At 39.4% G+C, this 12,887-nt stretch overlaps 1 protein-coding gene across 1 annotated transcript in view; it reads right to left on the bottom strand.

The window, feature by feature from the left end:
- The window catches only part of stxbp5a (syntaxin binding protein 5a (tomosyn)), a 117,444-nt gene that overhangs the window by 104,456 nt on the left and 101 nt on the right, over positions 1–12,887 (bottom strand). The window contains exons 2-3 of the mRNA XM_073811406.1: positions 12,025–12,596; positions 8,751–8,848 (exon numbers count right to left, since the gene is read on the bottom strand). Of these exons, the coding sequence (XP_073667507.1) occupies positions 8,751–8,848; positions 12,025–12,162 (236 nt within the window). The 5' untranslated portion in view covers positions 12,163–12,596. The remainder of the gene's footprint in view (positions 1–8,750; positions 8,849–12,024; positions 12,597–12,887) is intronic.

The raw sequence follows: 12,887 nt of genomic DNA, 5'->3' as shown, positions 1-12,887 counted from the left end.
AGGTCTCTTTAATTTGCTATTGTGTTATTTGCGCTATTGCTTTTCCACTTAATGGCAATAAAAGCTGCAATGTCCGACTTTTGTGAGCTGTCACAAAAAAGCATTGTTTTCTGAAAAGTGAAGACAATATTCAATCCCTTGACAACGTTTCCATTAGCCTTTCCTTTAGAAACCTCACAAGCACCTTTATGTAGGGGTGTCACCCAGATCCGATTCAGCCCTGCTCTTCGTCTGATAGTCCTACACTGCTAGACTGTACCAGGAGGGTAATTCACTGTAAATTATTTAACAGGCTCTCTTTGCAATATCACAAAACCGTATTTCTATGACGACCCGGTACTGACACACGGTATGTCCCTGCCATTAAGAGGTTTTCTCACGCAGGCCTCTGGGGAAACGGATGGCAATATAGGTTGTGCTTATTAGATCAGCGCAATAAAAGTAAGGCATTACAGATGGACCTATTCTAGTTCTGCTGGGGAGAAAATAAAAAGGGTAAGTAAGTATTATAGGAGCTTTTTGAAGGGGTTAGCATAAAAATAAGCTGATAGGCTTGAAATCCCAGGGCAGGGACAGGGTGAACCGAAGTGAACTTCATGAAGACAGTAGATGCAGAAATGTTGCGTTAATGTTGGTGTTGCATTAAATTGATGTGAGTGATGACCATAAGAGTTAAATGAGGGAAATGCGTTTGGGCTGGACAAGTCAACTTGAAACAATGTCCTGAAACAATGCAAAGCCAGCAAACCGTCGTCCAGAATCACTGAAGACTGAAAAAATATCAAATAAACAAAAATGGTGACAAGCTGTCACTGGGGCAGTACCCTTTAAATATGCACCATTATGTAAAGTATACATTTGGTGTCAATATGTTCCTCTGTGGTACTAACATGAACTTCTTGGGGTGGTTTCCCAGACAGGGATTAGCTTAAGCCAGGACTAGGCCTTAATTTATATAGGAAATATAATTAGTTTTAACAAACATGCTTTACTAAATAAAACATTAATGGCGTGCATTTTAAAGGCAAAACAAAGGGTACTGGTGTATTTAAAGATTGTATTGTTGTTTTCAGTTTGGATACCTCTTACATTTATTTTAGTCTAGGACTAGTCTAATCCCTGTCTGGGAAACCGCCCCATAAAGGTGTACTTTTTGAAAGACCATTGTACAGATGTTTTGACCATTTTTCTGACAGAGTACAGTAAGTAAATTATTAATTTTAAAGAGCTCCTATGGTCCGATTCACAATTTTACATTTCCTTTGGTGTGTAAGTGTGTATTAGTACATGTTAACGATATGCAAAAGTTACAAACGTAAATGATGATGATACAATGTAAATCTCTTTTATTGGACTACAAGAAAAACAAATGGATTGTTGGCAACAGTTTACTTCCTGGGATTGGTGATGTATGTAGACAAGACCGACATTATCATAAATTCTCCCGCTTCAGACTTACAGACTATAAATTAAAAGAATATTCCATTTTCTTAAAAGAAAAATCCAGATAATTTACTCACCACCATGTCATCCAAAATGTTGATGTCTTTCTTTGTTCAGTCGAGAAGAAATTATGTTTTTTGAGGAAAACATTGCAGGATTTTTCTCATTTTAATGGACTTTAATAGAGCCAAACATTTAATACTTAACTCAACACTTTACAGTTTTTTTAACAGAGTTTCAAAGGACTCTAAACGATCCCAAACGAGGCATAAGGGTCTTATCTACCAAGACGATTGTCATTTTTGAAAAGAAAAATAAAAAATATGCACTTTTAAACCACAACTTCTCGTCTAGGTCCGGTCGTGATGCGCCAGCGTGACCCCATGCAATACGGCATGACGTCAAGAGGTCACAGAGGACGAACACGAAACTACGCCCTAGTGTTTACAAGTGTTGAGAAAGAGGACCGTTCTGACGTTGTTGTATGTTGTATATGGAATGATACTAATTAATGTCTTTGTTTCAGTTTATTGTTTAAAATGGTCCGCAAATGTGCGTTTCATATATGTAACACGTGACCTCTCTACGTCACTACGTATTTACGTTAGATCACGCAGGACCGAACCTAGACGAGAAGTTGTGGTTTAAAAGTGCATATTTTTTATTTTTCTTGTCAAAAATGACAATCGTTTCGCTAGATAAGACCCTTATGCCTCGTTTGGGATCGTTTATAGTCCTTTGAAACTCTGTTAAAAAATACTGTTAAGTGTCGAGTTAAGTATTAAATGTTGGGCTTTATTAAAGTCCATTAAAATGAGAAAAATCCTGCAATGTTTTCCTCAAAAAACTTAATTTCTTCTCGACTGAAAAAAGAAAGACATCAACATTTTGGATGACATGGTGGTGAGTAAATTATCTGGATTTTTTAAGAAAATTAACTATTCCTTTAACTCCTGTTATCAACCGAACCTTTCAAACATGGTAAGGAGCGTCACATTTCCTGCTGACGTCAGAGGTACTCAGGCCAATCACAACATTCAGATTAGCTGGCCAATCAGAGACACAGAGCTTTTCAAATCGATGAGTTTTGTACAAAATCAGTGCGTTTCAGGAAGACAGCATATCTGGAGCTACAAAAATGTACGCTATGTGGAAAATAATGTGTTTTTTTACCATAAACCACGTAAACACATTGTAATATACCAAATACACAAAATAACGTTGATTTTGTTTATCTTACTACTGTAGATGTAATTTTGCTAAAAAGAGACGTTGGTCTTTTAATAAACCCCATTAAACCACTGCCATTACATTCATTCAAGCACTTCTGTAACAGACTCAAAACAACTTTAATGACACAATTACTGTCGGACACAAATACATGACACGCACCACAAGAGTTGCATTTGTTAGACAAAGTGTCAACTTATCTGAGCTTTTAAAATGTTTATCAAGACCAACCACTTACTAAATGACATCTTGCACATTCTTAATAAAGTCGCTGTGAAAAAAACAACTACATAAAAGTAATGAAGAGACGCCAGACACAATCCTTAAAAGGGAACATATCATGAAAATTAAGTGCTATAATTGGGTGCCCAGTGCTTCTATCAATCTAGAAAATGTGAAAAAGATAAACCCAGTAACTTAGTTTTGGTAAACCATTCTCTACAAGCATGTGAAAAAATAGGTTATTGAAATCTGCCCCCTTGTGATGTCAGAAGAGATAATAATACCGCCCCTTAATCTGCACTATCAAACCACAGCACCGCATTTACATTTTTAAGAACACACCCAAAAACGGCACAGTTTTGCTCACACCTAAAAATGAAAATTGAAACATGCTATAATAAATTATCTATATGGTATTTTGAGCTAAAACTTCACATACATCCTCTGGGGACACCAAAGATTTATTTGACATCTTAAAAAAGTCTTGTGAAATGTCCTCTTTAACAAACACATCAATTACCGTCTAAACCATCATCTTCAAAACCAGAAGCCAGCTATTGCCTGATCCGATTCATTCAAATTCATTCAATTCTCAAAATCTGATTCATTCAGTTCTGAACAGCCTCTTCCAGCGGTGCAGCAGCAGAGTACAGTAACACATTCACACGCACGCTTAATAATAGACGACTGCTGTGCCATTATTGCACAGAGGACGGAGTTAAAGTCTTTGCTCCAGCGGATCAGAGCGCACACGCATACACGCTGCTGCCCAGATCTTGAGATGATCCTGTGGATTATGTAAGTAGTGGCATGCATGGGCGTCCTCAGGCAACGTCCATGTGTATAAATGTGTATGGGTGTGTTGGGCTAACATGCATGACGCAGAAAAAACTAAATAAATCGCAAGTAACACAAAGAAATGAGCACAGTCAGCACACGGCTAGCATATTTGTATTTATGTGCTTATAATGCATGTAATGCAAGTGTGCAATGGGTTCGCTTTAACTTTTAAGTGTCTATTGTACTTAGTCAGCAAATAGTTGATAAAGAATAAAAACATTATTAGAGAGAAAACAAGGTCTTTTTGATTTGAATTAAAATCCATCACTACAGTACCTAAAATATACCACAATCTCATGCATGCGGTCCAACGTCTGGTGAAAAATTAAATTAGCATGCGAAAAAGCGATTGGTTAACCATTTTAGATTTCCCAGGTCTAAATCTAACTTGAATTTGTGTGCTACTTTGGATGCTGCTGGCCTGTAAGCATTTTCCTCAGCGGGTACTGGACACATCCACCACGTCTATACAAGATATTTTATTACAGATATATTATACACAACGTGTTTATTGCAAGCTCTAAACAACCCTCACGTTGGGTACGAGGTGTGATCTTTGTGACATAACATCTTCATTCATTTTAAAGAGGCCAATCATCATCATTATGAATAAAATTATAACACTCATAGTTGGTTATATTTTCAATTACACTGTTAGCGAATCAATGCTGGAGAAAGAACACATTTGTGCTTAGCAGTCAATAACGTCACGGACAGTAGAGGAAGTGAAAATACTCATGAGACTACTTACAATGTATCTGCTATACCATGAGGTCCTCACACCACTTTTTGTGCGTAAGGTTGATCAATAGATCTGCGTGTGAGTCAGGCAGTCCTCGTGCCTGCGAGGTAGTTGAGTAATGAGCGTGTCATTCTCACGCCTCCGTGCTTGAAAATACAATTCACGGGACAGGGACCACCCAAAACAGTGGGCTTCACCCACCGTTGTTGAATTATTCAAATGATTGTAAAAATTAAGATGTTAAAACACTTCCACCTATCCCAGCTTAATATGCAGACACAACTACTATATACACTCACCTAAAGGATTATTAGGAACACCTGTTCAATTTCTCATTAATGCAATTATCTAATCAACCAATACATGGTAGTTGCTTCAATGCATTTAGGGGTGTGGTTCTGGTCAAGACAATCTCCTGAACTCCAAACTGAATGTCAGAATGGGAAAGAAAGGTGATTTAAGCAATTTTGAGCGTGGCATGGTTGTTGGTGCCAGACGGGGCAGTCTGAGTATTTCACAATCTGCTCAGTTACTGGGATTTTCATGCACAACCATTTCTAGGGTTTACAAAGAATGGTGTGAAAAGGGAAAAACATCCAGTATGCATCAGTCCTGTGGACGAAAATACCTTGTTGATGCTAGAGGTCAGAGGAGAATGGGCCGACTGATTCAAGCTGATAGAAGAGCAACTTTGACCGAAATAACCCCTCGTTACAACTGAGGTATGCAGCAAAGCATTTGTGAAGCCACAACACACACAACCTTGAGACGAATGGGCTACAACAGCAGAAGGCCCCATTGGGTACCACTCATCTCCACTACAAATAGGAAAAGAGGCTACAATTTGTATGAACTCACCAAAATTGGACAGTTGAAGACTAGAAAAATGTTGCCTGGTCTGATGAGTCTCGATTTCTGTTGAGACATTCAGATGGTAGAGTCAGAATTTGGATCCATCATGCCTTGTTACCACTGTGCAGGCTGGTGGTGTAATGGTGTGGGGGATGTTTTCTTGGCACACTTTAGGCCCCTTAGTGTCAATTGGGCATCGTTTAAATGCCACGGCCTACCTGAGCATTGTTTCTGACCATGTCCATCTATTTATGACCACCATGTACCCATCCTCTGATGGCTACTTCCAGCAGGATAATGCACCATGTCACAAAGCTTGAATCATTTCAAATTGGTTTCTTGAACATGACAATGAGTTCACTGTACTAAAATGGCCCCCACAGTCACCAGATCTCAACCCAACAGAGCATCTTTGGGATGTGGTGGAACGGGAGCTTCGTACCCTGGATGTGCATCCCACAAATCTCCATCAACTTCAAGATGCTATCCTATCAATATGAGCCAACATTTCTAAAGAATGCTTTTAGCACCTTGCGAAAGGTGGTCCATCACATTATTAGTATGGTGTTCCTAATAATCCTTTTGGTGAGTGTATGTAAACCATTTAAAGTGATAGTTCACCCAAAAATGACAAATTCTGTCATCATTTACTCACTCTAATTTCTTGTTACAAACCTGTATACATTTCTATGTTTTGATGAACACAAAGGAAGATATTTTGAGGAATGTTTTTAACCAAACCATCCGGAAGCCCCACTGCCTTCCATAGTATTATTTTCCTACTATGGATGTAAATGGGGCTTTTGTTCTGTTTGGTTACAAACATCTTCTTTTGTGTTCATCTAAATAAAGAAATGTATACACGTTTGTAACAACATGAGAGTAAACAATTTTTTGGGTGGACTATCCCCTTTAAAGGTTAATTTCCTCGAAACGGGAAAGCACTATGGCTCATTCATTTTGTTAAAGTCGCACAGCAATAAAATGAAATCCTTGTCTGCCATTGGCCAATCAAACAATCTGACCAATGGCTGGTGATGGAAGTGTTAAAACTTGTTTAAACACAATTTTTATTCAAGTCAGCTTTGCGACAATCAGCGCAAAAATTTAACACTACCAGTGACCGCTGGAAACAGATCGTGAGCACTTAGCTTTTTTAGAGAATTTAATGCCAAACATGTCATGTGGGTTTTCTTTCTGGTCTTTTAACACGCGGGTGTCGTGTCACTTTGGGGAAGCAGAGGCTCCGATCTGAAGTGCAGAATTCTTTTGGGATCACATTGCATTTGCCCACTGGCCTCATACTGAAGTTTCTCCTCTCCCTCCTACTGCTCTAATCTTTGATGATTTTGCCAGGATTCTGTCATTCTGCTCTCTTGATCTGCCACTTTCAGTCATTCTCAAACAGGGAAAAGTTTACACAAATCTGCTCCGAGCTACGGATACACAATGCAGCCTGAGCTAGAAATACAACATAATATATCAAATACAACAGAATATGTTAACTATTCCAAGTATATGATCAACGTATTTTCTAGTGTTAGTCACTAATGTGCTATTTTGCTGACAGCGCGTATGATTCAACGCTTAATTCTGAATCAAGCATGACATTGACCACAGGCCAAAGTCAGTGACAAAAATCCAAGTTAAAGGGCACCTATTATGCCCATTTTTACAAGATGTAATATATGCTAGGTAGGGGTGTGTGTTACGACGATATCTGATCGTTAATTATGAAAAATGTCTCCACGATCCAATTTTTAGAAAAATATCACGTCTACATCAAATATGCGACAAGCGCAAGAAAGCGACAAGCTTAGGTGTGCACTACATGACGGCTCTCACGCGATCGCTGAGCTTTTAAAGTATACTCACCGCGGCTACGCGCGGTTGGCCGTGTTCGACACATACGCAATACAACGCATGCGCTGTTGTACGCGTACTGTCTGTAAATATTCTGTTACCTTGTAGGACTGCATTTTTAAGTGGGGGCATTAGTATGGCCATATTAAGGCTTGGTAATGGCAAAATAGTCTTGAAAAACCAACATGAAAAATAACTGTGATAAAATCGTGAAATCGTGATTTTGCCTAAAACAACCATGATATGATATTTTCCCATGTCGCCCACCTCTAATGTCAGGTGTGACCAGAATGTGTCTGTAAAGTTTCAGCTCAAAATAACCCACCAATCTTTTGTTATATCATGTCCAATATGCCCCAATTTGGGTTGTTTTTGTGTGTGTACCTTTAAATGCAAATGAGCTACAGCTCTTACCAACAAACAGTGAGCGTTTTCAGTTAAAATAGATCTGATTCCTGTTCATTTCAATCTTGAGATAATAGTATCGCACTAATTTGATATGGAGAACAACATACAACTCGCTGAATGTGGGAACTATGGTAATAAGATGGGTGTGGCTTTATCAGTGTGACCTCACATTGATGAGAGAATCAAAACAGCATGTCTTATGAGGCTGCTTTGATTTATAGGAAATTAAAAAAGATACCAATACACATTTCTGTCCAAGCAACTTGTAAAAGTGGATTTTGCATAACAGGTGCCCTTTAAGGCATCACCTCAGACCATCCAGTAGATCAGAGACAATCAAATCCCATTCGCCCTCATTTCAACGTTTATCTGGCTAAATATCGCACATCGCCATTACAGAGGCAAATAAGACTGCTGCTTGCATCAACTTTCATAGCCATCACACAACATGACAAAAGGCAAGTCAAATGAGATCTACCGACCTGATTGATAGCAAATGATTGCTTTGTGATCGCAGAAGAGATCATTTCAATTAAACCCGAGTTCGCTCTGAAAAGTAAACTCATGCTTCTGCATCTATGAATAAACCAGGGATTGGAAATCAAAGGGCATCTTTTGAATAACACAGCGTGAATGGAGGTTTTGATAAGAGAGGAAGTTATTTGCCATCTCTGAGGTGGAAATAAAACCCGTGACTTGTATAATATAATTGATAACTGAATATATGTACAGAAAGAAATGCAGTCATTAGAGTGACATGCCAAACTGATCCTGATCCAAATCCAATAATAATACAGCTCTTTTATGAAAGACTCATAAAGGCCCTGACTGACAACCCATGACAGTGGATCACTTCGGTTAAGTACAATTGGCATCACTTATTCTGTTGTGGTGCAGCATGACACTTAAGTCACATTTGCGTAAGGCATACAATTGCAAAAAGTGAGTTATTGCAGACATCAGTAAGGCTTTGATTTTGAATCTCATGACAAAAGGCTTATAAAATCATGATGACCACATCTAAATGCACAAGCAGTGAGAGTTTATGTCTGGGTAAAACAGCTGGTAAAGAAATCCAAATACTTACTGACTGGACTGTGACCTGAAACAAAGCACACGCACAATCAACATTCAATTATATAAAGGATACAATCGTAAAGCTCCGCTCTGAGTCCCAATGGCCAAAATCTTCTGGACGGGGTCGAATGCCATAGAGGAAGGCTGGTAGGGGAAGCCATGGCGTACGGTCTAGAAATCCAAATCAGAGAGAGAAGAGTTTAAAGGAACATCTAATGCAAAGTGCAAGGTTGTAACCACTGTAGAAATATGGAGATTTTCATGCCTCCCATAATATTTAGATGATATTTTCCAATTACCCCCCCCCCCCCCAAATTTTGAACATTCAGATACATCCATATCATTAATATGTTGGGCATTGGATTGGTATGTATAATATTTTATGCATAATATGTATTTATATAATGTTGGCAATGAATGTACAACAATTTCCTTTGGGGTTACAACTATTGTGTAATGCACACAAACTAAAACCTAATTGCACACCAAGATCTTCGAATGCATTGACCTCTGCTTAACATCTGGCATCCCTGTCTCTGGTTTTGCATTAATTCCTTGTGACTTGTCTACATAGAGAGCATTTCTTGGCAGCAAAAAATATCAAAAATAGGGAGCTGCCTAACTAGACAGCATTATATGAATAAGATAACACTGCTCAATAATGGTTGTCATTGTGTTTCTTCGTCTGAGCCAGGGCTCTGAACCGGTTCAAGGAACGAAAACGAAAACCGGAAACGAACGAAATTTTAACAGGAACAAAAACGAAAACTAAAACGAAATCAATTTTAATCGTTCTGAACAGAAACGTTTATTTAAAATGACCATTAACCGGTTAATAACGTTATTTTATCGTTTTCTTTAATATTGTACTTATCAGTGACCAATCATGATTTGAACAGTACAACATGTGACTTTGACGCATCAAGCATGAGTGACTTTGACACATAGCGTGTGTGAAATGCCCGCGCCGCAGTGATCGAGTCTCCGGCCCGATAGCATTTGTCTTAAACAACCACAAAGCTACCCATCAAATGTTCAGAGGTATGTTTAAGTTAAAACTTGCTTGGAAATATGAAGATGCAAACTGTAACTCAAAAAAGCCAGGGGACTTATACCACTGTCAATTACTTTTTAGATGGGTTGCCACCAAGAAATTCCTTTTCGTTATTATTCGTTAGTCTTAACAAGTCTGTCTGCAATATTGAAGGATGTGGGGGAGAAGTACAGTAGCCGGGAATCACTGAGGTAACTTACAGAGGCACATTTAACATAAACATCCAGCAGAGTATGCTGCGGTTTCAACCAGTAAAAGACATGGTTGAAAACGGGTCGTTTTTTCAGCTGTTTATACTTAAAATGAATGCAGGTATTTCTTTTGTGGTTTTAACAATTAATGAAATGTTGAAGTTTAGTTATATCATGTGTTATGTTATTATTTTTGTGTGAAAATTAGTCTGTATGCATGCATTTGTTAAAGTATAGCCTGAATTAAAATAACGTTATTAACCGGTATTTTTTCTAAGTAAACCGTTTTCGGAACGTAAATGTTCAATGAGGAACGCAAAAACGGAAACGTTAAAATATCGATTCTGCTCGGAGTGAAACGATTGATAATTTTTTTCGTTTTTAAGCCCTGGTCTGAGCTTTAAAACCTTGTGACTTGCCTACACAGACTGCATTATTAGGGAATCAAATGGTGTTGTCTAGTTAGGCAGCTCTATTTGTTGAAGCCACCTGTGCTCAAAAGTGTCACTGTTTCTTTGGCTTTAAAACTTTTTGTGACCTGGCTACAAAGGCCCAATGTTGATTCCCAATGTATGTTTGTTTAGTGGCTAAGCGCGTTACGTAAGCAGCGCTCGCGTGGACTGGTACCTGTCGTTGTCATGCGCAGTAGCAACAGGATCCGTCCATCGCTCTCGTATCTACTCTCATCTTTTTGTAATTATGAATTAAATATTAACCCAACACAACATTAACTTGGTTCGTATGGGTGTATTTAATTTAGATCTGACAAAACGGATAAGTCTGTGTAAAAGCACTCGTTTAAACGTCGTGCATTATTAATACTAAAGCCAGTGACGAGAACTGTTGTTGAGGTCTGTCTCAGTATTTATTTTTTATACGTTTACATTAACTGGTATGTAGATATTTTGAATAAAAAGTAGACTTACAGGATGTCAGTATTCACAATTGACTATTATGTGCTAGGTTTACGAAACCACTACATCTACCGACGTGGAACTGCCGCACTTAATCGCGATACTTCAGCGTGCCATTCTTGCGCGTGGGCTCATAATCCATTTAGACCTGGGTTTGCGTGCGCATGATGGACTTGAAGAGATGAGGCTCGACAGAAGCCGCGTTTTTACATCGGAAACGATTAATTTCATCCATTGTACTGTCAAAACTAATCCAGGAAAGGCAACCAACACTTCAACCGGGCCTATTCATAACATTCATTACTGTGACTGTTTCGCAGGTCGCAGTGGTCGCGTATCAAAACCGAGCGAGCCCCTACCCAGACAACAACATGGTCACCTACGGTGGCCAAAAATGTCGAGGGGGGAAAGCACACTAGTGTCAAAAAGATCAATTTTATGTTCAATGAAAATACTCATCACGGTAAATTACATAGTAATCCCAGGCACCGTAGATTATGCAAGAAGCGGGTTGTTTACCCCCCACCTCCTCCCTCTCTCCACTCAAGCATCCCAGCTACATTTTAACCACACGATTTAACAAAATACAGCCAAAGTTGCAGTTTTCACCACTGTAAAGGTAAAAACAGTCTAGTGTTGAAAATCGATGTGCAATAAAAGCGTTTCGTGTTGGGTACAAACGGACCCCTGTCACGCAGGCATATTTTACGCATTTGTGCGCATTTTCAAAACAGAGCCAGCTCTTTCAACAAACGCACCTGCTTGTACAAAATCATATTTACTGAGTATTCATATCATACAGAGTATGACATAACAGTGGTGGATTTAACATAAGTATGAGTCTTTATGTAGAAACGTATTCCGCCGGTGCGTAATAGAGAATTATGGCTCTTCAGATGTGTAATGGTTTGTGATTTGCATTACAATATTGGTACAGCATATGGTTTTTTTGCGAAATAAGCAAACAATATAAGAATGAGTTTTTCCTATGTGAGTGCGCAAATGTGTCCTACTGTAATGGTTACACTTAAACAGTTCGCATCTGCCTACATGAAAATAGATGCGTATTATTTGGGATAAAGTAAAAAGCATGCACTAGGTAGCACTTGTGTGAGATGTTTAAGAAAAAGCCACATCAAGTGATGTTGCATGATGTGCAGATACATTGATACTTGAAAGCTTCCCCACCTTACAGAGCTGAAAGTGTTCAGACTGGATCGTCTCCGGGATAAGATCGTTCTCCTTGGCCCCGGGGTGAGGGGATGGAGTGGGAGACGACACGGCCGTCAAACCGTCCAGCACCTTACGGATATTAAACTTCTTCATTTTCCCCCGGTGCGCGCGACACGGAGGGACTCGAGATCACCCGTGAACGATGAGGGGAAATAACCGCTCTCGCTCGTTTTTGCAGCCCGTCTCTTTACAGCTCACATTTTAACTGCTTGTCACCATATCCTCCATGGCTGGACTTGAACGTTGGAAGTTTTTTGCGTGAGCGTTTGCGGGGTGTCCCTTTAATCTTTCCAGACTCGGCGTCCTGCTGCGTCTCCAAATCCCTCTCTCTACCTCCCCTTTTCCACTCAAAGCGGAAACATCGCTGCAGCGCCGCGCATGCGCACCACGAACTGGATGACTATTCAAGCCGCCTTCCAACCCTTTCTCCGACGCTTTGAGTGAGCCTCGCGTCACATTGCAGAAACGGGGGCGGGACTCTGCACCTGGAGCCGCAGAGATGCAGGATGGAAAGCGCATCCGCCCCTCTAAACCATCACATAACACACAGTCATAAATAATATACAACATCGCACCACCCTGTAATCTGGATGTGATACATAATCAGTATTATAAAGGTCTGCAAGAGTTTAACTCTGTTTATGCCCACTGTGTGTATTTTGTGAGAGTCAAAGACTACATCACAACAGCTTTTGTACTGTAGCTGTTAAAGGTTCTTTAGCTCTTTGTGTCAGACAATATTGCATGTCTGGTTTGTGAGTGTGTCATTGTCCAAGGGATGATATGGCACCAATTAAAAAAAACAGCTATTAAGTTAT

Source organism: Paramisgurnus dabryanus, chromosome 12, assembly GCF_030506205.2.
Source record: "Paramisgurnus dabryanus chromosome 12, PD_genome_1.1, whole genome shotgun sequence".
Classification (NCBI taxonomy): Eukaryota; Metazoa; Chordata; class Actinopteri; order Cypriniformes; family Cobitidae; genus Paramisgurnus; species Paramisgurnus dabryanus.
Note: the sequence above shows the minus strand (reverse complement) of the source record. Positions and strands in the feature narration are given on the sequence as shown.